The 26588-nt window shown below is 43.6% G+C and overlaps 1 protein-coding gene across 1 annotated transcript; it reads left to right on the top strand.

Moving 5' to 3' along the window:
- Window positions 1-11536: 11536 nt before the first annotated feature.
- Window positions 11537-25982, top strand: LOC140197743 (uncharacterized). The gene is made up of 5 exons (XM_072258149.1): window positions 11537-11643; window positions 13995-14099; window positions 17926-17985; window positions 24314-24379; window positions 25590-25982. Exons 1-5 carry the CDS (start codon window positions 11617-11619, stop codon window positions 25656-25658), a joined length of 327 nt encoding a protein of 108 aa, XP_072114250.1. The 5' UTR covers window positions 11537-11616; the 3' UTR covers window positions 25659-25982.
- The last annotated feature ends 606 nt before the right edge of the window (window positions 25983-26588 follow it).

Raw genomic sequence — 26588 nt, 5'->3', positions numbered from 1 at the left:
ATCGGATGGCAGAGGAGAAGAAGCTGTTCCTGAATCGCTGAGTGTGTGCCTTCAGGCTTCTGTACCTCCTTCCTGATGGTAACATTGAGAAAAGGGCATGCCCTGGGTGCTGAAGGTCGTTAATAATGGACCCTGCCTTTCTGAGACACTGCTCCTTGAAGAAGTCCTGGATACTTTGTAGGCTAGTACCCAAGATGGAGCTGAGTAAATTTACATCCCTCTGCAGCTTCTTTCAGTCCTGTGCAGTAGCCCCTCCATACCAGAGAGTGATGCAGCCTGTCAGAATGCTCTCCGCGGTACAATTATAGAAGTTTTTAGGTGTACTTGTTGACATACCAAATCTCTTCAAACTCCTAATAGGCAATCTCTTGCATTCTTTATAACTACATCGCTATGTTAGGACCAGGTTAGATCCTCAGAGATATTCACACCCAGGAACTTGAAGCTGCTCACTCTCTGCACTTCTGTTCCCTCTATGAGGATTGGTATGTGTTCCTTCATCTTACCCTTCCTGAAATCCACGATCAGTTTTTTCATCTTACTGACATTGAGTGCTAATTTGTTGCTGTGGCACCACTAGTTGGCATATCTCACTCCTGTATGCCCTCTTGTCACCACCTGAGATTCTACCAACAATGCTTGTATCATCAGCAAATTTATAGATGGTATTTGAGCTATGCCTAGCCACACAGTCATGGGTGTATAGAGAGTAGAGCAGTGGGCTAAGCACATACTCCTGAGGTGCACCTGTGTTGATCGTTAGCGAGGAGGAGATGTTATCACCAATCTGCACAGATTGTGGTCTTCTGGTTAGGAAGTCAAGGATCTAATTGCAGAGGGAGGTACAGAGGCCCAGGTTCTGCAACTTCTCAATCAGGACTGTGGGAATGACAGTATTAAATGTTGAGCTATAGTCGATGAACAGCATCCTGATATTGGTGTTTGTGTTGTCCAGGTGGTCTAAATCTGCATGGAGAGCCATTGAGATTGTGTCTGCTATTGACCTATTGTGGCAACAGGCAAATTGCAACAGATCCAGGTCCTTACTGAGGCAGGAGTTCAGTCTAGTCATGACCAATCCCTCAAAGCATTTCATCGCTGTCGATGTGAGTGCTACCGGGCGATAGTCATTAAGGCAGCTCACATTATTCTTCTTAGGCACTGGTATAATTGTTCCCTTCCACCCCTACCAATGAGAGGTTGAAAATGTCCTTGTACACTCCTGCCAGTTAGTTTACCAGGTAATCCATCCGGACCTTCTGTCACGATCCCGACCATTAATTCCTCTTATTCTCCTAATTCCCTTTTCCCCGTGTTCTCCTGGGCTCCTTGATTGCGGCATCTGATTCTCATCTAAACCTGCTGCATAAAAACCCTGGCTTTGCACCCACACGTGGGCAGACCGTTCTGTTGCAATGGAACGAGGCGAACGCAAACGCAGGACACAGGCATGGAGGTAGAGTAATCTAAAGTGTTTATTAACGACTACAGGGAAGGCCGGGGAGTGAGGACTAGGCAGACGAAAGCCGAGGAGCAAGGAAGGCTTGACCGGGGATCGAACCCAGGTCGCTACAATGGAAACGCGGTGTTTAACCACTGAGCCAAAGGAGGAGAGTGTAGGCGGGCGGAATAACAAGGCAGTACAGGGATGCAGACCAGGGTGTGAGCAAGGCTTGAGGAGAACAGCAGGCAGAAGGACGAACGTGAAGACAGGCGGCATGCAATGCTCCTATTAACACAGAGAGACAGAGTTAACACAGGCAAACAGTGTGGAAACAGAACTTGGAATACACAATTCTTAGTGGTCAAGAGACAGAGTTAACACAGGCAAACAGCGCGGAAACAGAACTTGGAATACACAATTCTTAGTGGTCAAGAGACAGAGTTAACACAGGCAAACAGCGCGGAAACAGAACTTGGAATACACAATTCTTAGTGGTCAAGAGACAGAGTTAATACAGGCAAACAGCGCGGAAACAGAACTTGGAATACACAATTCTTAGCGGTCAAGAGACAGAGTTAACACAGGCAAACAGCGCGGAACAGAATTTAGAATACACAATTCTAAGTGGCCGAGAGGCAGGGTTAACACAGGCAAACAGTGCGGAAACAGAATTTAGAATACACAATTCTAAGTGGCCGAGAGGCAGGGTTAACACAGGCAAACAGTGCGGAAACAGAATTTAGAATACACAATTCTAAGTGGTCGAGAAACAGGGTAACACCGGAAAACAGCGTGGAAACAGAACTTAGAATACACAATTCCAAGTGGTCGAGAGACACGAATTAACACAGGCAAACCGCGTGGGTGAATGGAGGAGCAGGAGGCAGGCAAAACTTTTCTTGACACGGAGCGTTACATGGAAAGGCAAATGGCAGACAATACTCTTCATGACACAAACAACTCTCCTGTCCCATGATCCTCTCGTATCCATTTTGCCTAACACCTGTCCAGCTCTTGGCTCCATCCCTCCCCCTCCTGTCTTCTCCTATCATTTTGGATCTCTCCCCCCCCCCCACTTTCAAATCCCTTACTCACTCTTCCTTCAGTTAGTCCTGACGAAGGGTCTTGGCCTGAAACATCGACTGTACCTCTTCCTACAGATGCTGCCTGGCCTGCTGCATTCACCAGCAACTTTGATGTGTGTTACTCTTCATGACACAGGGCATTGCTGGAGCTGAATGGCAAACAGGAGTCAGGCGGCAGGCAACACTTATCTTGACACAGAACGTAGAAAGGCTAGCGGCAGACAATACTTACCTTAACATGGAGAGACAGAGTTACACAGGTAAACCTCGGTACCAAAGTGAAACTTAGAATACTGATCTTGACACGGAGAGACAGATTTTCACAGGTAAACCTCGGTACTGTAGTAAAATTTAGAATACACCATTCTAAGCAGCTGGGAATGTGAATTACCGCACTGACTGAAGTGACACTCTGGCCAGATTAGACCCAGTGGACACAAGCACTATCCTGCGCTTCGCCAGCCAGAGTTCCCAGCCACAAGCACTTCGCCAGCCAGAGTTCCCCACTGGAACCCCGTCCAGAGAGCAACTTGAAGGTTTGAAGAAAATGACTCAGATCTCCCAGGTATCAAATGAGAAAATTGTGCCATTACAAAGACAATTAGAAGAAGCCAATATTTTGTTACGAACTGAATCATACTTTAGAGCAAGGATTAAGGGACTGTCGCCATTTGACAAGTTAGGGGGTGGTATGACATGGTGTATTACAACATGCAGCTTTGATATTGATGTTGGTTTGCTTTCTCAAGAAAATTCTACAGTTGGTCAAAAAGCCTGGACTGAGAAAATTGTGTCTGTGTTGCCCGCACCATTTGCAACCATATCAAATTCACGGTCTGGTATTCATACACATATTCCCTGTTGTACAATGATTGGTAAAATGTGCTATTGAAACTAGAAAATTGACAAACCTTCTTAAGGATGGTGAAGATTTGATGGATGAAAGTGTTTTGAAATGTTATACCCAGCAGTGGGAAGATTACAGGTTTTCTAGTATAAGTGTTGAATGGAATTTGTGCCTACCTCAATCGACATTGAGTCCACCGTGAGTGTTATGAAAGTACCCAGAATGAGCCGGCTCGTAAATGTGAACAAGTACTTATTGAGAAACATCTAGAAATTTTTCATACGGAATTCCAGAACTTATTAGATACTGATAGAAATGAGGACTTGGATAAAAGTATAATTTAGTGTCTTGAATCCAAGATGGCCTTGGGGAACTGAAGAAACTTCTAGAAACACATATCCATAACCAGGACTTGGCTGCCATTGAGAGTGCGGAGAGGCTGCACTGAATGATCCCAGGATGTATGTACAGACAATTCTGGATGTTCATAAGAAGTGTAATGCATTAGTCTGTCAGCCCATGTAATTCCATCTCTCCATGTTAAGAAAAGTATTGTCTGCCACTTGCCTTTCTATGCTCCGTGTCAAGATAAGTGTTGCTGCCGCCTGTCCCCTGTTTGCCGGTCAGATCCAGCAATGCCCTGTGTCATGAAGAGTATTGTCTGCCATTTGCCTTTCCACTTAACTCTCTGTGTCACAGGGTCATCAGGTGCAGCAGGGATCTTCACAGCTGTAGTTGTATTCTCCCTTTCAAGTTAAAGTTTAGGGGTCGGGACTCGCATGGCCAGCTTGTCTGCCCTTGGAGGCCGGACTGGGTCTCCCGAAGGCTCCAGGTTACCCTGAACAAAAATCTGCCTCCTCGTCAGCCTCTAGTCCAAGTAAGAATTCTAGCTTTACTCCCCTAAGGGACATTGGGAAACCAGATGATTTTTGACAATGATCTAGTGGTTTCTGTGAGCACAATTAGTTACCCTAGCAATTGTTTTCCAGATTGTTAACTGATTTTAAAATCTACAGCATCCACATGAACTACTATGTGTTTCTAGATTGATAGCCCAGTTCTGTGGATTCCTCTTCCTCATATGCTGCCCCCTCTATGTGTTGCAGCAGAAGGAACTGTCGGAATTCTTCCAGTACTGTTATATTTGTTTTGGTAAGGATACTTTCCACTACAAGGTATCTTATTTTCATTTGCAGTTTCCCCTTCAACATAGTTGACGGGGTGTTCTCAACCACGTCTGTTCCACACTTGTGCTGTTACATGTCTCCTTCCATCCAGATTAAGCACAGAGCTTCCCTTCCGATTCCATCTGCCTTCGCATCGGTAGTTAGGTCACGACATCTAACCAATATCCACTCGGACCCCGGACGATTATGTAGGCCGGCATTCTGAGGAGACAACACCCTCAAATGCACACTGATGACGGCTTCTCGATTGGAGCTGAAACTTCTGCAAACACTTTGCCAAGCTCAGTGAACTTCCAAATAGCCAACCCGAGCTACCAATATTCCGCAAGATTTCATTGCATTCCAGTGTCATTGTCTATTGGTCATGTGGCTGAACTTTAACATCTTTTTATTGGCTCTGCTCCAGGCCGGCAACCATTTATTGCCCTCTCCCAGCAAGTGACAATCAGTAATTTATGACTCTCTGTTGTCAATCAGCAACCAGCTTGGATTACACAGAACAGGTTAAGCCCCCAAAAGTCACAGACCTGCATGTTATATCCAACCAAAGCAAACCTTATAAATAACTAGGGGAACAATCCCTAGTTCAGCAGATTCCCCGAGGCATCATTGTGTCTACCTTAAGACACTAATTGACTTTAATTCACAAAACAGAGAATACAGTCTCTTCATAAAATGGCGGCTTCTATCTCCTCCTTCATGGCAAGAACAAAGGCAATTGGTCTGGCTGCTGTCACTCTCCTTGATTCATTCAAATTCACTGACTTGTAGACTGTAGTTTTTTTGGCCAACATTGCATACACACTATTTTTTGACCACCTTGTTCTTGTGTCTTCACTAAGATCATGACCTCTTTCTGCTCAAGAACAGGCAAGTCACAGAGGACCACCATGAGAATCTTAAAGGGCTCTTAAGATAAAAGCAAAGATGTCAATAAACCATCTATAAAGACAAACTGCATCATTTCAGTAAGAAAGTAATGGAAAACAATGAATGTGTTTATTCTCTGCATTTGGGATCAAGTACTAAGTTACGACGAAGTCCAAAGATGCCATGTAACTGAGTTGTTGCTGCAGGACTGAATGAGTGTCTGTAGGCCAAGCCTTGCTGAAGAGTAGGACATCTTAGACCAAGGTCCTTTTGCATAAAGCAGACAAGAAACTGGTGAGGGAACTCAGCAAGTCCTGCAATATCAATGGGCGTAAAGGAATAAGCAATGCTTCATGTTCAGACCCAGCAGCAGGACTGACACACGGTCTCAAGCCAAAACATCAACTACCCCTTTGCCTCTTACAGATGACCCACTGAGTTCCTCGGCTGTTTGCCTTTGCTCCAGATTCCAGCATCAGCATTCTCCCCTGTCTGTCTCTCTTTTGTCTGAATCCTTGCAGGACCATTCTATTCAATAGCGTGCTTGCACTGCGTAGAGGTGCAGGGCAGCCAAGTCACAGTGAGGCCCACAGGGTGCTTGGAACCTCAGTCTATCTCCTTTTCAGACGACATCCAACAGGGAAAAGGGGAAACAGTGATAATGGAAATAATGTGAAAACCAAATTATGTGTAGGTGCTGGAAATCTAAAAAACATAGTATACTAGAAATACACATCAGATCGGACAGCACCTGTGAAAAACAGAGTGCAACCCCTTTTCCAGAGGTTGAAAGGAAAGAAAAGTTTATTAGGCTGCGGGAAGACTGGAGGACAAGTGGTCACTGATAGTGTAAAAGCCCGGGTGGCTCTGGTCACTGAAAATTGTTTCTGTGTTGAAGAGGTCGGCTGACATTTCAGGTTAGTTACCTGAGCCCTTGGGGTATTGCCCACTAAGAGTAATTTTCCACTCTCTTGCCCTTCCCCCATCCGGATGATGCCTTCAGTAACCAAACCTCTCAGGTGTACCCACTGACTGAGAACTCAGAACACTCTCAGTTGAAGAATTTGAGACATTCCAAGGTGGACTGTAGGAAGTTCCGGATATCCAGTTCTCCAATCATTCAAGTTAAAAAACCTTTGTGCACTTGGCCATCAGACCCCACAACACAAGTGATAATAGGAATTGTTGTACAAATAAGGCAATCTGAGATAAATACTTGGGAAACTCCTTCAATCAAGTCTTGTAACTTCAATCCTCCCTCTCCCCTCCCTAGCTCAATCTGCTCATTATCTTAAAACACTTCCCCTCCCCCTTCAGATCATCTGATACTCTGCCCCTGTCTCACATTTCTCTCTCTCCACTTTACACTGGCGAGCTTACCTCTCCACTATCAGGACTTTGACCCAAAAAATCAACTACCCCCCCTCCCCGACCCCCAGTTGCTCCGGATGTCAGCATCTGCGTCTCCTGTTCCCCCAGTGTCATTGCTGGGCCTGCTTTCATGGTTTCTGTTCCTTTGATAAAATGCAGTTTATTTTAACAACGACAAATGAGTGGTTTGCACACACGGATTTCCCCAAGGCTCAGTACGGTGACTCACCGCTGTAACTTGGTTTTAATTGTCAGCTCCTCCTCACAAGGCAGCTACACCGTCTGGTGATTGACACATACCACGTGAGCACCCTGTGCTGAGTCTGCATGACTAGGCAAAAAATCTTAACTGCTCCATCTTCAGCTCACCGTCTACATTTGCCAGGTCTCCAGCTCTCCCTAAACCTCTCTGCTTCTCCACTACTTTGTGAAAGTTAATTTCATTGTCAGATGCACAGGAAGATAGGAATCAGAATCAGGTTTATTATCACTGACTTATATAGAACAGTACAGCACAGTACAGGCCCTTCATCCACAAATTATCACTGGCAGCCAAGCAGAAAAGGCCTCTTTTATTCCCACTCACTGCCTCCAGCCTGTCAACCATCCCTCTATCCATACCAGTATCTTTCCTGTAACACCATAGCATTTTATCTTGTTAAGCATCCCCATCTACATCAACAGAGCTGTAGTGGAGCATGTATCAAGCTTCAAATTCCTTGGTGTCCACATTTCCGAGGATCTCACCTGGTCCCTGAACTCCTCCATCCTGATCAAAAAGGCGCAACAGCACCTTTATTTCCTGCGGAGCATGAAGAAAGCTCACCTCTGTCCCAGGATACTGATGGACTTTTACCACTGTACCATTGAGAGCAAACTCACCAACTGCATCTCATTGTGGTATGGCAATTGTCCCATATCGGACCACAAAGCACTCCAGCATGTGGTGAAAACTGCCCAGCGGATTATCAGCACCCAATTGCCCACCACTGAGAACATCTACCATAAACGCTGCCTGGGCAGGGCGAAAAGCATTATCAAGGATGCATCTCACCCTAACCATGGACTTTTTACTTTCTTCCCATTCGGTAGGTGCTACAGGAGCCTCCGCTCCCACACCAGCAGGCACAGGAAGAGCTTCTTCCCTGAGGCTGTGACCCTGCTGAACCTCACATCACAGCGCTAAGCAGTATTGCACCCATATTGTACTGTCTCAGTACTTTTATATTTGTGTGCTGTATTGAATTTCATTGGCTTTGCATCTGAACTCGGCACAATGACAATAAAGTTGAATCTAATCTAATCTAATGTGTAGCACTTTGTCAAATGCCTTCTGATAATCCAAGTAAATGACATCCACTGCTTCTCATTTGTCCACTCTGTTTGTTACTTCCTTGAAGAACGCTAACAGATTTGCCAGGCAAGATTTCCAATTACAGAAACCATGCTGAATTTGACTTATTTTATCATTAGTCTCTGAGTACCCTGAAACCTCATCCTCAATAAGAGACTCCAACACTTTGCCAACCACTGAAGTTGAGCCTTCCTTTCTTTTGCTTTCCTCCCTTCTTAAAGAGTGGAGTGACATTTGCGATCTTCCAGTCCTCCGGGACCACGCCAGAATCAAGTTTTGAAAGATTGTGACCAATGTGTCCATTATTTCTTCAGCAACCTCTGTCAGGTCTCTGGGATGTAGTCCATCTGGTCCAGATGACGTATCCACCTTAGGACCTTTCAGTTTGCCTAGCACTTTTTCTTTTGTAATAGCAATGGCACTCACTCTTGCTCCCTGACACTCACAGATCTCTGGCACACTGCTGGTGTCTTCCACAGTGAAGACAGATGTAAAGTACCCATTAAGTTCATCTGCCATTTCTTTGTCCCCCATTGCTACCTCACCAGAATGATTTTCCAGTGGTCCAATATCAACTCTCACCTCCCTTTTTCTCTTTATAAACTGAAAAAACTTCTGGTATCCTGCTTTATATTGTTGGCTAGTTTGTTCTCATATTTCATCTTTTCCCTTCTTATAGCTTTTTTGTTGCCTTTTGTTGTATTTTAAAAGCTTCCCAATCATCCAACTTCCCATTCAGTTTTGCTACCTTATATGCCCTTTCCTTGGCTTTTATGCAGTCCTTAATTTCCCTTGGCAACCATGGTTGCCTTCTCCCGCCATTTGAGAACAACTTCTTCTGTGGGATATATCTATCCTGTGCCTAGTGAACTATTCCCAGAAACTTCAACCATCTCTGCTGTGCCGTCATCCCCGCCAGTATCCTCCTCCAGTCCACCTGGGCAAGCTCCTCTCTCATGCTTCTGTATTCCCTTTATTCCATTGCAATACTGATATATGTGACCTATACTTCTCTCTCTCAAATTGCAGTATGAATTCAATCTTATTATGAACACTGTCTCCTAAGGGTTCCCTTACACTAAGCTTCCTAATAAGATCTGGGTTATTACACAACACCCAATCTACAATATCCTTTCCCCAAGTAGGCTCAAGCACAAGCTGCCCTAAGAAGCCATCTCATAGGCATTCAACAAATTTCCTCTCTTACGATCTGACACCAACCTGATTTTCCCAATCCCCTTGCATATTGAAGTCCCCCATTACAATTGTGTCATTAGCCTTATTATATGCCTCTTCCAGCTCCCTTTGCAATCTCAACCCTATATCTTGGCTACTATTTGGAAGCCTATATATGATTCCCATAATGGTTTTTTTTAACCCTTGCAGTTTCTTAACTCTACTCACAAAGAGTCAATATTCTTTGACCCTATGTCGCCTGTTACTAAAGATGTAATTCCATCTCTTACCAACAGAAATACACCGCTGCCTATGCCTTGCTGCCTATTCTTTCGATACAAAGTATATCCTTTGATGTTAAGCTCCCAACTTTGGCCTTCCTTCAGCCACAACTCAGTGATGCCCACAACATCGAACTGACCAATCTCTAACTGTGCCACAGGTTGTCCACCTGATTCCAAATACTATGCACATTTAAGTACAGCACCTTCAGTCCTGCGTTCTTCGCCCTTTTGAATTTTGCCTCTGTGGTACAATTTAACTCTTTGCTCTGTCTGCATTTGTACCCAGTCATTGGCTTGTCCTTCCTTACATTCATGTTACATCCATCACCTGCTTGTAAACCTGCTGACTTATCCTCAGCTCTGTCTTGCTTGAATTCTTCAGCCGCGCATTTATCTGCCACCTCACTCCATTCCTATCCTCACTGTTGCGTGGCACAGACAGCAATCCCGAGATCCCTTGATGTCCTGCTTCTCAGCTTTCTTCCTAACTCCCTGTATTCTGTTTTCAGGACCTCCTCCCTTTTTCTACCTATGTCGTTGGTACCAACATGCACCGTGACTTCTGGCTGCTCACCCTCCTTTTACAGGGTATTGTGGATATGGATAGTTCGCAGACCCTGGCACCTGGGAGGCAAACTACCATCTGTGTTTCCTTTTTGCATCCACAGAATCGCCTACCTGTCCCCCGACTATCGAGACCCCTATCATTGCTGCCATCCTCTTCAGTTCCCTACCCTTCTGAACTACAGGGCCAGACTCAGCCCCAGAGGCACCGGCACTGTTGTTTCACCCAGGTAGGTCCCTCAAAATGGAGTACTGATTGTTGAGGGGACGACCACAGGGGTGCTCTCCATTATCTGAACTTCTCCCTTCCCTCTCCTGACAGTCACCCATTTATCCATCTCCTGTATCCTTAGGGTGACTACCTCCCTGGAGCTCCTGTCTATCATGGCTTCACTTTCCCTAACAAGCCAAAGGTCATCGAGCTGCAGCTCCAGTTCCCTAACACAGTCTCTAAGGAGCTGCACCTCATTGCGCGTGGTGCAGATGTGGCCATCGGGAGGCTGGGAGTCTCCTGGAAATCCCACATCTGACACCCAGAAAAGAACACTGGTCCTGTAGACATACCCCCCCCCCCCCATTCTCTCTAGAGTTAATTTAGAATAAGAAATAAGGAATACACTACTTTTAAAGCATTACCTTGCCTCTGCCTGTTCTCACTGAAGCATTGTTGAGCCAAAGCCTTACTACTCTGCCTCAGACTACTCCGATGATGACCTCTCCCACGATGACAGCTCCGCTAGGTGCTACCTCTTCTTTATAAAGACTGGGTCTTTGCCGGACCTGCATCGAAACACTTCTGTTGCACCTGTGCAGTACTCCAATCAACAACACATGTCGAAAAACTTCCTGCTCTTTAAATTTCTTTGCTAGACCTACAAGGGAACGCTTTTGGCCCATGATGTTGTGGCAACCCTTTAAACAATTCCAAGATCAATCTAATCATTGCCTATCACATATAGACCTTTATTTTTCCTTCTTCCATGTCCCTATAGAAGAGTTCCTTCGAAGTTCCTAATGCATCTGTCAGGCTGATCTGTCCTGCAGTCTCAGAGGGGAAAAAAGCTGAACCAACATCACAGCTGGATGACTGATACAGAAAGAAATCAAGTTATCTTGAGCTGTGGAGTTCAATATTAAGTCCAAAATGCTGGAAAGGTTCCAGATGGAAGTTAAAGTGTAAATTATGGGGAATGGGAATTTCGCTGGGAGCTGATTTAGACTTGATATCTAACGGTCTCTGATATCCTGGAGAAACATGTTAATTTACAAGCCAATGGGGAATCGGCTTTATTACTCACAGTTGCTCTCGCTAATAGTAATGGAGGAAAAGCAAACTTCCTCTTTCATCAGGAGGCGTGTTCCTCCACCCTTCCTGAGTATAAGTTACAGACCGCTTGGTAACCTCTGCATAACGGCAAGAGGTAAAACGAGGAAATGGTTGTGCTCGAACTTCAGAGTGAGGTAAGCTTGAGGGTAACTCTTCAGTGTCAGTATTCATTTTGTGCGAAAGATTTTGAAGGGTTATTTTAAACTAGTGATTTTAAGTTCCTCAGCCGTTTTCCTTAAACCGAGTAACTAACCACGTGATGTATTTCAATGAAAAGGGTGTGCTTGTTAATAGAGGGTTTGTAAAATGTTGCTTTTCAGCTTTAGTATTAACTCATAGGAATGCCGTGCATTTACTTTTTAAACATTGACTACAGAAAGCTGAGCGGGAAGTCTGTCCTGAGAATACTTTTGGATCACCTCCACTTCTCATGTTGTTCCTGTGCCTTTCTTTAAAATATTTGCACGTGAACTGGGTTTGTCAACGAGCTCCCACCATACAACTTTAAAATATAACAGGGCTTCCTAATAATCCTCGACTGAAGTAGTGCGCCATTTGAAGAGATGGCAGGTTCTGAGATTCCTTCCCGGATCTTTTGCTCTGACCTCGTCCTTTCAAGTCTATCTTTCTCGCCGGCATTTGATGTCGTGCCGTAATATTTTGTTTCCTGACTCTGGGCGACTCTTTCTCTGGCGTTTTACTATGTTCAGGACTCTTATGAATGAAAGAAGTGGTGGTTGAATTAACTTCCGACCACCCAGTTGTTTTGAAGAATGCAGATTCTCTTCCGCGGTCTGTACTTGTAGGTTTGTAGGGTTCTCCGTTTAAACTCTGTTTTGCTTTTTATTGGTTGTTGCCTGTACTTCTTTCACCCTCCATTTGAACAAAATTGTTGGATTATTGGGAATAGTTTACGGCAGTTCTTCTCCAAGATTTCAACTTTATTTTTATTACAAGGATGGAAATTAGCTTTACATGTAGCTTTAATGGCGCAAAATGTCCCAATAAACTTCCGGAAGTGATACGAAGAAAAAAAATTAAGATCAACGGAGATAATAATCACAGTAGAGGTTTTTTGTTATAACAGTAGGGCAGAAAGTGAACCTGGTGCAACTGAGAAAGATGTACCTCACATTTCGCTGGCATGAACTTGCCCGATGGTGTATTTTTCCACAGAGCGTTTTACTGTGGGTAATTACGAAAGAAGTGCAGTGGCTGGGTGCGGTGTAGAAGTGAAAACGTGTCTGATTGTGAAAATCATAGTTACCTTTCGCACTGCAAGACGACCTCCCATATATATATTTTCTTTGCTGATTCACAGAGGGTGTGATTGGGTTACCTGCTGCGCCTCACCCTGACAATCTACCATGTTGGAATGTCTTTCGTAAAGAGACAGAAGATATTCGAGCAGCCCAGACTGAGGCTAAATCTCACTCCCGATAGCAATCCATGTCACTTATGACGAGATCAGATATATCGAGAGGGTGCCTAAGATTTCTGCACAGTACTCTGGTAATTTTATGTACTGCATTGTACTGTGGCCGCGAATAAAAACAAAATTCAATGGTGATAAACTTGATTCTGATATGGGATCTGTTTCCTGGGGGTGGGAAGGGGGCAGGGAGAGGGCAAATCAACTTTGGGGAGAGGGGAGGGAGCAGGAAGCACCGGAGAGACACTCTGTAATGATCAATAAACCAATTGTTTGGACTCAACTAACCTTGCCTGGTGACTCCGGGATGAGTGTGTTGCACCCACGGCACTCCCCCAGCCCCTGACCCTCCTCCTCTGCCACGGTCCCTCACCCCTCCCACGGAGATCCGCCCTCGCCATTCCCGACATCCTTTCGTTTCGTCAGACATACAAACTCGCTCTCCGCTCCACATTGACAAATACAATACTGTGCAAAAGTCTTTGGCACCCTAGTCATATGTGTGGTATATATAACACATATACTGTATCTATCTCGAATGAAACTGGTCAATATACCATTGGTTGCTTGGACTCAGTTCTTAACATTATATTTGAAATGTTTATTAATAAAATTATAGACATAAAATACAATTGGCACAAGTATTTATTTCTATTTAGTGTTATCAGGCTAATAAATTCATTGTCTTTAAACGAAAACATTTTTCAAAGTTATGTATTGGCTTAAAAAATGATTACAGGACAAATGGTGGATGACCAGCCAAGTATTACTAATGTGTGGATTTGATATTAAAGTGCCTGTCTTCATCAGGAGACAAAAATCTTCTTGTTTCAGTTTCAGAGATGAACGTGGAATTCATTGTTTGCTGAAGGAGAATCTTCTCTTTCGGGTACTATTATCACAAGTGACTAGTACCCTTTTAAGAAGTACATCACCCATTAACTTTGAAGTTCACAGGATACACAGAGCCAAATATCGTAGCGAGGACCATCAGAATTCCTGGAACTCTTTGCTTTAATTTAACTAGAATAACCTGTTTTTGTTATCTTTCAGGGTGAGTTCACCACCAAGCTTCAGGAGGCTGGCGACAAGTTAGTTGTCGTTGATTTCTTCGCGACTTGGTGTCAACCTTGTAAAATGATTAAACCAAAATTCACTGTGAGTACTGGCAGATAAGAATTTGTGATTCACGGTATAATGTTGCTGAATGACAAAAGCTGCCTTTAACCCACAGACATTATCAATATGCTGTAATCTTGTGATAAGTGTGCAGTACCCTTGGCTCTCTGTGAATTGAAAGGAACTCAGCTAATTGTTGTTTAATAGCCCATTTGTACCAAATATTTGATCCTTGTGCATTTAGTTTATGTCTTAGATGTCTCTTTTAATCAGGAACTGTTCCTCACTCTTGTAGCAACAAGATTCCAGACATCCCACCTCTCCCGGAAGTTCCGGGAGTCTCCCACATATCAGTGGCTCCCTGATGCCCGCAAATTATATACAATATCCCAGAAATCAATTTTTTTGAGACCGAGCGCGAGAGTGACCATTAGAGAGCGAGCGAGAGAGCGACCACGAGAGCACGCTAGAGAGAGACCATGAGAGAGAGTGAGCGAGAGAGTGAGCGTGAGAGAGTGCACCCCATGGGAGAGTGTTCCCAAAGAAGAAAATATAACATACGTCACCCCAGACTACACTACAATGTACCCCTGCCTAATAGGGTTCAAAAATAATGACAGTGTTGCTCGCTGCACTGTTTGCAACTGTGACTTTTCTATTGCCCATGGTGGGTTAAGACTGTAAAAGACATGTTGAGGTGAGTTTAACAGGTGTCATTTGTTCATTAGCATAGCTAACGTTATTTAAACTAGTTGGCTAGCTGCTAAGGAGCTACTCTATTGCAGACATCCCACCTCTTCCGGAAGTTCCGGGAGTCTCTGGCAAATTGATGGTGCTCCCTCCCTGAAATGAGTTTTTTCAGGGTGGGATGTCTGAGATTCTATCACTGCAAGGATTGCTGCAGTACCTGGCTGATAGGGTGGTGTGATTTCTATTTTTCGTCGTTCGTGAATTGTGGATCCTGTCAGAAATGCCAGCATTTATTGTTCATCTTTACTTGCCCCTGAACTGAGGTGGAAGTTAAAAGCCAAGAGTTCCATCTTGGTTGGACTTCCATAGTTTGATTGTTTTCGCTCCCAGCACTTGATTAGTTTAATTACTTGAATTCAAATATCCCAGGTTCCATGTTATGATTCGCTCTCCTGTCTCCCAATCAATGGTCCAGGAATACTGGCTGCTGGTTCAGTAATTTCACTACAGTAACAAGATCTGTGCATATATTAGATACTGGAAATACTGTTGTGGTCAATCAGATTATAGAATCATAGAAAACCTACAGTAAAATACAGGTCCTTTGGCCCACAAAGCTGTCCTTATCTGAGAAATTACCTACGGTTACCCATATTCCTCTATTATAACTAAATAGGAGCAGGAATAGGCCCTTTGACCCCTCAAGCCTGTGTCACCATTCCGTATAGTCGTGGCTGATTTGACACAGGCCACCTCTCCTCTGTTGTGCCAGTACTCTACACAAATCCCAAAACTTTGGAAAAATATGTCTACTTGCAATCTAAATCCCTCCCTATTTTACTGTCCACCACTTTTAAACTCCAGAGAATACAGATCTGTACACATCTGCAGGTGTTGGCAACACTGTTCATGGGGGGAAAATAGCATTAAGCTGGAAAGTGTGCAAGAAGATTTATGAGAATATTGCCTGGGCTTGAGGATCTGAGCTGTAGAGAGAGGATGGGCCAGGGTTTTATTCATTTAGCAGAGGAGACTGAGCGGCAACCTTTTACCTAACTGATGAGCGTAGGTAGGGTTTCCTTTCTAGAGAAAGGAAATCAAGAACATGAGGGCATAGTTTAAGGAGAGAGGGAAAAGATTTAAAAGGGACCCATGGGGAAAATTCTTAAGACAGAGAGAGTTGAGTATATGAAAGGACCAGCCAGAGGAGATTATTGTTCTTGCTGAGACTCCTTGACCTGCTCACCTTTCCCCACATCCCAAAGACGTACAATTTGGTAGGTTAGTTGTCCACTGTAAATTGTCCTTGATGGAAAGGTAAATGGGAGATTGGTTGAAATGCGGGCAGCATCAAAATGGGATTAACGTTATAGATAATTGGTGTGGGCGGAAAGGTCTGTTTCTATGGCATTTGACATGACAACACAAATCACTGGTGAAACATGGTCAGGCAGCATCTGTGGAGGGAAATACATGATGTTTTCTCTCGAGGCACTTGATCTGGACTAGCACGAGGCTATACAGCTGGTAGAAACGTGAAGGGAAAGGGTGGAGCAGGAGCTGGATGTGATAAGGGAGAGGGGAGAGTGGTAGTGATGTCAGAAGATGGGCAGTGATAGGTGGAAGTGGAGAGGGCTCACAAAGGTGGAACTGACAGAGTGGTGGAGCATGGGATAAAGATGGGGGGGTGGGGGGGGTCACGCAGTGGGATGAGTGTACAGATGTTGGGCAGATGGAGATGCTGGGGGCTGGGAAAGTGAGGTAATGGAGACCAAGAGGAGGGAGAAAAGACAAAAGATGGGGGCAGGACAGAAGGGAATCTGGGAATTTGATATGCAAAGCATCACATTCACAACTGTCCAGACAGAAAATGAAGGCTTGACTCTATGGGTAACGGTTAATGTAACTTAAGCAGATAGTTTTCCTAATGTTTTTTTCCCATGGTATGATGGGACCTTGTGCTGAGTGATCAGCTGGTCCACCTTAGAAGACTGAGCAACACACACGAAATGCTGCAGGAACTCAGCAGACCAGGCAGCATCAATGGATAAAAGTACAGTCGATGTTTCAGGCTGAAACCCTTTGGCAGGACTGAAGAAAAAACACTGAGGAGTAGATTTGAAGAGTGGGGGGAGGGGAGAGAGAAACACCAGGTGATAACTGAAATTTGGAGGGGGAGGGATGAAGCAAAGAGCTAGAAAGTTGATTGGCGAAAGTAACAGAAGGCCATGGAAGAAAGAAGAAAGGGTGGGGGAAAGAAGAGCGGGATGAGATGGGCGGAGAATAGGAAGTGAAATTAAAATGGGTGGCCACTGAGAGATCACGCTTCTACTGGTGGACGGAGCATAGATGACATTTTCCATCCATGGCCTCCTCCAATGTCAGTATAAAGCCACACCTAGACTGGAGGAACAACACCTTATATTCCATTTGGGTAGCCTCCAACCTAATGGCATGAACATCGATTTCTCAAACTTCCAGTAATGTCTCCACCAACCCCCCTCCCTCACCATTTCCCATCCCCTTGTCCCTCTCTCATGTTACCTCCTTGCCCGCCCTTCGCATCCCTCTGGTGCTCGTACCCCCTCCTCCTTTCATCTTTCTTCCATGGCCTTCTGACTCTTTCACAATCAACTTCCTAACTGTTTGTTTCATCCCTCCCCCTCCAAGTTTCAGCTCTCACCTGTTGTTTCTCTCTCCCTTCCCTCCCCCCTCCAATCTTTCAAATCTACTCCTCGGCTTTTCTTCCCCAGTTCTGCCAAAGGGTTGCAGTCTAAAACATCGACTCTGCTGCCTGGCCTGCTGAGTTCCTCCAGCATTTTGTGTGTGTTGCTCATATTTCCAGCACCTGCAGATTTTCTCTTGTTTGTCACTGTGGGGTGTGAATTGCTGGTGCTGGTGTACCCCTTGGGCAAATAAAATCAGTTTGGCCTGTGTGTGATTTGACCTACCAATGTCTCATCTGTTAAGTGTCAGTGTCAACCCCCAAAGGGTGTAAGTCAACCGTAACTAGTGATTGAAAGAAAACCACTATCAGTACTGCTTTTCATAGAATTTAGATTTCAAACAGTATTTCAGAACTGTAATTATTAAAGTAATTGATGTTAGTTTAAATGAGGGTGTTTCTGGAGACAAATATTTCTTATAAAAGGAATACATTTACTTTTCTTTCTAGGAATTTTCTGAAAAATATACAGATATGATTTTCTGTTCAATCGATGTGGATGAAGTTGAAGTAAGTTGGAGAATCTCTACAAACTCTTGACTTTATTTGGATATGCATCACAAATATTAAAAATGGGAGACAAATTACTGTAGCTCCAATTCCTGGAGGTCAATGTAGAGTGAAATTCTGAAAGTATCAAACTCTGGGGTCATCACTCAGGGAGTGGGCCCTGTTTATTGAAAGGATGTAAGGGCTGTGGGGAAGTGTGATGTTCAGAGAGGGTTGAACTGGCTGGGACCCTTCAGAATCAGAATCAGGTTTAATATCACTGTCATATGGTGCGAAGTCTTGTCGTTTTGATGCAGCAGTGCAGTGCAATACAAAATTTTTTAAATCCTAAATTACAATAAGAAATATACAGTGGATTCCCATAAATTGGGCCATTGGTTAATGAGGGCAGCTGCTTATTGAACAACTGTTAAAGAACAAAAACTAATCAAGGAAAGTAGTCAGGATCACCTTTGTTTATCTACGACCCTATGCCACTTAACCGGGACAGACCATTGACAAAAGGTTTTTAACTGGCTTCAGTCATGTACGGTTGTGTGGCCATTAGACACGAGAGAACATTAGAGAGAACAATTTTTAAATAGAAACACACATAAAATGCTGGAGGAACTCAGAAGGCCTGGGAGCATCCATGGAAGTGTACCGTACAGTCGACATTTCAGTTCGAGACCCTTCATCAAGGCTGGGGAAAGATATTGAGGAGTTCAGAGTAAGAAAGTAGGGGGAAGGAAGGAAGAACCACAAGGTGAAATGTGAAACTGGGAAGTGGGGGGAGGGAGCAGGTGAAGTAAAGAGCTGAGAAGTTGGTTGGTGAAAAGGATGCAGGGTTGGAGACGATGGAATCTGATAGGTGAGGAGAGAAGGCCGTGGAAGAAAGAAAAAGGGGGAGAAGCACCGGGGGAGGTGATAAGGTGAGAGATGGGAATGGTGAAGAGTGAAGCACGGGGCATTACCGAAAGTTCGAGAAATCAGTATTCATGCTATCAGGTGGGAATATAAGTTGTTGCTCCTCCAACCTGAGTGCTGCCTCATCACAACAGTAGAGGACATCAGTCCTGATGAAGGGTCTCAGCCAAAAAGGTTGACTGTACTCTTTTCCATAGATGCTGCCTGGCCTGCTGAGTCCCGCCAGTACTTTTGTGTTTTACCTGGATTTCCAGCATTGCTTGAGTTTTTGAATAGTGTCAGTTGCATGTGTTAATATTTTTTTTAAAAAGGCAGTGATTTTTGTCACTGGTAGTTAGTGAGACTAAACATTAAGGCAATTCAGAACTGTTTTGCTCATTGCAGTTTCAAGCATTCAGGTTTGGAAATGTGAGGAACAGTTGGGAGTGAAAAGGAAATGATTTTGCTACTTCAGGTTAGGAATTGTGAAGCATTTGATGGTGTCCACAATCAGCCAAGGAAGGGAGGACTCCAAGTCAGACTGAATCACTGGGGTATGAAACTTCCTCTACCACCAGCTGGTTAAAATGAACAGTCTCCAGAGAACAAGATTGAGGACCAAAGGCTAAGATTGTAGTATTGGAGGGAAATGAGGAAATGCTGCACTCTGTGTTTCATGGAGACCTGGCTCATGCCAGACACATTGGTAAGACCCAAGGGCTTTTCAATACACCAAATGGACTGGACTGCTGATTTTGAGAAGACAAAAGTTGGGGGGGGGGGGGTCTGTGTTACATGATAAATTCTTTGTGGTGTTCAGGCACACCTGTGTTGTCGCACTCTTGCTCTCCTGACATGGAACATCTAGTGATTAAATGCCGACCATTCTATTTACCAGTAGAATTCTCCAAAATCCTAAAATGGAATGTACACATCGCCAAAGGCATGTGTTAAGCAGACACTCGAGATACTGAGTACCACTGTCAGCAAACAAGAAACAGCCTATCCCAAGGCCTTTCAAATCATTCTTGGAGACTTCAACAGGCTTGTTTGAAGAAATCTCTGCTTGATCATCATCAGTGTATCACCTGCAGCAACAGGGTCCCAACACACTCGACCACTGTCATACTACGATTAGGAACACCTGCAGTTCAATGCCAAGACCACATTTTGAGAAGTCTGATCACTTGTCTGTCCATCTCCTACCTGAATACAGAAGCTGAAAAGCAGGGCTCCAGAGTTAAGAACAACAAAGAAGTGCTTGCGGGAGGCAGGGGAGCGGCTACAGGATTGCTTCAAACTGACGGACTGGGCCAGGTTCAAGGACGCATCAGAGCATCTGAACGAAAACACCATGGGTGTCAGTAACTTCATAATCACAGGCGTAGACGTGTGTGTCCCTACAAAATCAGCCAGTCTTCCCAAACCAGAAATCCTGGATGAACCATGAGATCTGCAATCTGCTGAGGACCAGATCAGAGGCATTCAGATCTGGTGACCCAGTTAAATACAAGAGATTGAAGTATGATCTCCAGAAAGCCATTTCACATGTGAAGTGGCAATTCCAGACCAAACCTGAATCTTTGTTCAACAGCTGCGGCAGGGCCTGAATGCTATCACCTCCTACAAAGTGTAACCAAGCGACATGTGTGACAACAAGTTTTCACTCCCAGATGAGCTCAATGCCTTTTCTGCTCACTTTGACCGACAAAACATGAAGTCACCTTCACCAACTCCCACAGCCCCCCGCTGACCCTGTAATTTCAGTTTCTGAGGCTGATGTGAGAGGGTCCTTCAGCAGAGTGAACGTATGAAATGCATTCAGCCCAGACATTGTACCTGGCTGGGTACTAGAAATCTGTGCTGATCAACTGGCTAGAGTGTTCTATGATATACTTACCATCTCGCTTTGGCAGTTTGAGGTGCCCACCCGCTTCAAACAAGCTTCAATTATACACTGGTGCCTAAGAAGAATGTGTTAACCTGATTCAATGGCCGTCATCCAGAAGCACTTGCTCTACATCAGCTGTGAGGAGTGTTCTGAGATTGGCAATGAAAGATATCAACTCCTGCCCAAGGAGTGTCTTGGATCCACTCCAATTTGCCTTGAGGCACAATAGGTCCACAGCAGATATCATTTCATTGGTTCTTCACACAATCCTGAAAAATCTGAGAAGCAAAGATACATACAGCAGGATGCTCTTTATTGACTACAGCTCAGCATTCAATAATATTATCTGCTCAAAGCTTCAAGACCTTGGCCTCAATACCTCCTTGTGCAATTCAATCTTTGGTTTCCTCATTTGTAGACCTGAGTCAGTTTGGATTGGCAAAAACACCTCCTCCACGATCACCACCTGCACACAAAACTGTAGGTTAAGCCCCCTGCTCTACTCACTTGTGACTGTAAGGCTAAACACAGATCGAATGCTGATGACACCACTATCATTGGCCAAATCACAGATGGTGACGAATCTGCATATAGGAGGCAAATTGAAAATTTTGCTGATTGGTGCCACAGCAACTTCCCACTCAGTGTTAGCAAGACCAATAAATTTTTTATTGACTTCAGGAGGAGGAAACCAGGGGCCTATGAGCCTGCTCTCAATGGGGAATCATAGGTGGAGTGGGTCAGCAACTTTAAATTCTTCTGTGTTATCATTTTAGAGGATCTCTCCGGGTCCAGCATAAAAGTGCCATTATGAAAGAAAGCACAGCAGCACCTCTACTTTCTTAGTAGAGTGGCAGATGGAATACAGTGTCAGGAAGTGTACGGTCATGCACTTTGGTAGAAGGGATCAAAGCGTAGACTATTTTCTGAAAGGGGACAAAATTCAGGAATCAGAGCTGCAAAGGGACTTGGGAGTCCTCATGCAGGACTCCCTAAAGATTAACTTGCAGGTTGAGTCTATGGTGAGGAAGGCCAATGCGAAGTTAGCTTTCATCTCACGAGAACTGGGATATAAAAGCAAGGATCTAACGTTGAGACTTTATAAACTACCGGTGAGACCTCGCTTGGAGTATTGTGAACAGTTTTGGGCCTCTTATCTCAGAAAAGATGTGCTGGTGTTGGAGAGGGTCCAGAGGATGTTCACAAGAAAGATCCCAGGAATGAAATGGTTATCACATGGGAGTGTTGGTGGCACTGAGCCTGTACATGTTGGAGCTTACAAAAATGTTGAAGAATCTAATTCAAACCTATTGAATACTAAAAGGCTTAGATTGGATATTGAGGATGTTTCCTATGAGAAGAGAGGCGTCTAGACAGCACAGACTCAGAATAGAGTGACATCCATATAGATCAGGGATAAGGAATTTTTTTCATTGCCGCAGACAGCTGTGCAGGCCAAGTCTTCAGGGAAATCGAAGGCCCTTTACCTTTCCCACCCAACTAGTTTCCCCCAGCATCTCCTAACTAATCCTCCCTCCCCATCCCCCTCCCTTTTTATTCTAGTATCTTCCCCATTCTTTTCCAGTCCCAAAGAAGGGTCTTGGCCCAAAACGTTGACTGTTTATTCATTTTCCTGAATGCTTCAGATCCAGATTTTGTGGTTAGTGCACGGCTTTTGTCTTGGGTATGTCTAGTATAGTACTGTGCAAAAGCCTTGGGCACATTGATGTAGCTAGAATGCCCAAAACATTTGCACAGTACTGTAGTAATTTCAAGTATTGCACTGTACTGCTACCACAATAAAAATCATGGCATATGTGAATGATCATAAACCTGGTTTTGATATGGGTCTCTACTGTGGATTGAGAGTAGGAAGGGTCAGGGAGAGAGAAATCAGGTTGGGGAAAAGGGGAAGGGAGCAGAAAGCACCAGAGAGACATGCTGCAATGATCAATAAACCAATTGTTTGGAATTAAATTGCCTTGCCTGTCATCTTAGGTCTGGGTGTGTCTGCTACCTATCCCACACACCACCTGCGGTGCTCCACCCTCACCATTCCCAACACCTTGCTCCCATCAGATTTACAAACTCGTTCCCCACTCCACGTTGTCAAATACAGTACTGTGCAAAAATCTTAGTGTTAGGGAAATTAATTTGCTATGGAATTTAAATTAAGGTTGGTCACTAATAAATTGGACATGGACTTCAAAGTGACTAGAGAATACCTTTAATCATGAATAAGGGAAATAATGACTCGTTAACAATGCAATTGTTAGTCTTCCAAAGAACAATAGTCGCAGCCTTTTTTATACATGCATGCACACGCACAATGTCAATTACATGTCAGAGTTTAAAAAGTCAATCCTGTGCGTAGTATCAATTCCCATAAAAATGCCAGAGACCGTCTCTTCTCTGCGCACGACACACAGAGATGCGTTGTCAGAACATCCTTGAAACTAAGACATATTGCAAGCGTGCAAAATGGTGAGTCTTTATTTATGATAAAGAAGGTTCATTAAATTCTTAGATCCAGTAAGTCATTAAAGTACAAAAGTATAATTTGTTTTATATGTTAGTAACAGACAGGTGAAGAAAAATCATACACACTCTTTAATTGTCAGAAACTTGACAGCCCACAGGGTCCTCCCTGCAAGTTATGATTATCATTGTCTCCATCTTGTTTACGCTGCTGTGTTATGCACTAAGATCGCACTAGGCAAATTGCTAATTAAAGGAAAGTGCAGGGTGTTAACAACTCAGATATTTTAACCATTTATTCAGAATTTTCTTCCACAATTAAGTCACGTAGCCTCACAGTGTACAGCAGTAGGCTAGAGGGCAGTATCACAATACACTGTTGCTCCAGGCATTAGGCAAGACAGACAGTATAGTCTTACAAAGGTATTCACCCGACCCAGTTGACCAAAATCCTCCACACTTAGGCACCCTATACGTCCCTAAGATATTTGCACAGTACTGCATGTTCTTGAAGGCACACTTCATTGTCTTGATGAAGTCAGTGACAACTCATTCAGATTCAAAGATGAGTCACCGGATATTATCCCATCCACTCATTCAAAGCAGTCCTGTAGCATTCCTTCACCTCCCTTGACCATACCTTCTTGGTGCTGTGGTCTTTCAGCTCTGCCTGCCCACTGGGAGCAGAAGTACACGAATGCTCTTGGTCGATATTTATCATTCAACCAACATTTCTAAATCAGATTACTTGCTCATTTCCATGTTGTTTTGTGAGAGCTTGCTATGTGCACTCTGGCTGCTGCTTCCCATGTTACATCTTAATGGTTTTAAGAAAATGACCAAATGTAGCAAAGGGAAGGTGGATAGATAGGTTCTCAACTTCGTATTTTTCACTATGGACTGTATTGAAACGGGCAGTCTTTTAAAAGGAATTAGAATGTTTATTGAATGAAATTACAGGCAACCAGGAACTGTGTGATGTTAAATTAGGTCAGGTCACTAGCTAAATACTGATAGGCAAAGTGTCTTGTTTCTGTGCTCTTTCCTATAATTCTACCAATGTCTTTCTTTTAGGATGCAGCTCAGTCTAAAGACGTAAAATCTTTGCCAACATTCATCATTTTTAAGTGTGAAAAAGAGGTACGATGCAATTTTAGTACTTAGAGCATATTTTCCGAATCACTCTCCTTTCACGTAAACATGTTGGGTGAATTCACAATGATGTGTATTGGGGCAATTCCATGTGGGCGTTGGCAGTGTTATTTATCAGACTTTCAAAACTGTGGCTGGAAATTTACCTTTAGCTTTTTACACAGAATATCCAAGTCTGGATATGCTGTACATTGACCTAAGACAGAGTGAGGATATAATTGATAAACTGATCAGATTAAGAAATATTTGAACTTGTGGTTCTGTGGATTGTATAGCTGCATATAACTGGAAATAAAGATACTGAAGAGACAGATAGATATACTATAAAACCATGTTTACTAATAAAAAAGGAAATGAGTTGGTTGATTAAAAATAGCGGAATTGTCCAAATGTAAAAGTTACAACATCTATAAAACTGAAAATAAAAAGTTCAGCAATTATTCAAAATATTGGACAACCTTTATCAAGTTAACTGAAAACGTAATAGTCAATAACTGCAATATGCACGACAAATTTAATTTTCAAATTTTCAGCACTAACATCGTAAGGGGAATGTTAAAGATGACAACACACATTGGAAAAAGTGGGAGGTGACTTTCCAGAAGGAATGGTGTCTGATCAGCAGTCCATGATGTGCATAATTCTCTTGATTTTTGGAATTGGTAGTACAACTTTAAACTGGTGGAGAAACTGAGGAGACAGTAAATACTGACCACATTATTAAAATAATGCTAAATGGGTCTGTAACTGTCAAAAAAACTTCAATGAAAATTTCTCTAGAAACTAAAAATAACGTACAACAAAACTATGGTTTGTGGCAATGTTTGGTTTGGTGTGCAAATCTACCCTGCCCTTGACCTGGCATTCTCTGGAATAGCCCTGCCACCAAGAGGTTGAACCGATACAGGAATTCTAGGTGTGGTACGCTTGGGAGGACATCATATGGGAAAAATCACAAGAGGGAACCACGCTGAGGACGTCAGTATTGAGAGAGGAATGGTGGGTGCAAAAGTAACAGTGGAATGTTTGAGAAGACACTATCTTCAAAGATGATGGTCCTTGGATTGTAGGCTGTGGCCCACATTGAGTTGTGTGATGTATTCTCTTTGAAGTGCCACACGAGACAAATGTAACAGTTTTCTCCCGTTAGTACCATGGTCTCATTTAACCTGTTGATTAATCAGTGTTGTATTTCCAGGTAAAAAGGATAATAGGATCGAGCGTGACTGCCCTGGAGTCTGCAATAAAGGAAGCCAGAGAGATGTAACATGGGGCACATGTTCAGTGCCAACGCCCTATGCAAGGAGTTTGTACATCCTCCCCGTGGAATATGTGGATTTTCTCCGGCTACTGCAGTTCAAAGGTGTAATGGTTAGTAGGTTAATAATTCCAGTGATCCTTTGCTGACACCCTGTTCCTTCAGCAACTGTCCCTTTTATGAAAGGTATTGGAGCAAAATGGAAGAAATTAATTGACATTGATGTGTTCCAGGATGTAAAATAATAAAAATGGTGCTCCATGATGGCATTTCCAGGTATTGTGAACAATGATATTGAATATTGTATAATTAAATCCCTGATTGTTTGATTTTCCTCTTGTCAAAGTCGAGTTTATTGTCATATGCACAAATACATGTCTGACCAGGTACAATGAAAATCTTACAGCAACATCACAGGCACGAGCATCATATGAGCAGCGTTCACAAGAAAGAACACAATTATTATTTAATTTTAATGCAAAGTGATCATAGTGTTGCTAGACTCTATGATTTGTGTTGGGGTTGTGCTGGTTGGTTGAAGAACTGAAAGGTTGAGGGGAAGTAGCTCTTCTTCACTGATAAAGGAGGGTAGGAGCTTTCCATCTAACTGACATTAGAAGCACACAGAGGGAGTCCCTCTGATCATTCACGATGGAACTGGAGACTTAACGCGCAAAGTTTCCTCTCTTACATAAACACACATGCAAGCACGTGCACCACTTTTATATCTGTCAGTTCAGCTCTGCATGTTTGTGATACCTCGTGTTCCCATGTACCACCGACCTGAACAAATCCAAGTGTGAGTACTAATTTATAATTAACTTACAAATAACTTACCCTGCTAAGATCGCTGGCCACACGCTGGGTCAGAAAGGTATCCCACTTCTGACACCAAATGTTATTGCGTGAATGTAGTCATCGGAGAAAATTACTGGTAGA

Source organism: Mobula birostris, chromosome 5 (assembly GCF_030028105.1).
Source record: "Mobula birostris isolate sMobBir1 chromosome 5, sMobBir1.hap1, whole genome shotgun sequence".
NCBI lineage: Eukaryota > Metazoa > Chordata > Chondrichthyes > Myliobatiformes > Myliobatidae > Mobula > Mobula birostris.
This window is presented reverse-complemented; position numbering and strand designations above follow the sequence as displayed.

Coding starts and splice junctions, on each gene's coding strand:
- LOC140197743 (XM_072258149.1), top strand. CDS start 11,617: ATGGTTGTGCTCGAACTTCAGAGTGAG. Junction 14,100..17,925: donor TGATTAAACCAAAATTCACT/GTGAGTACTGGC, acceptor TTTTCTTTCTAG/GAATTTTCTGAAAAATATAC. Junction 17,986..24,313: donor TCGATGTGGATGAAGTTGAA/GTAAGTTGGAGA, acceptor TCTTTCTTTTAG/GATGCAGCTCAGTCTAAAGA.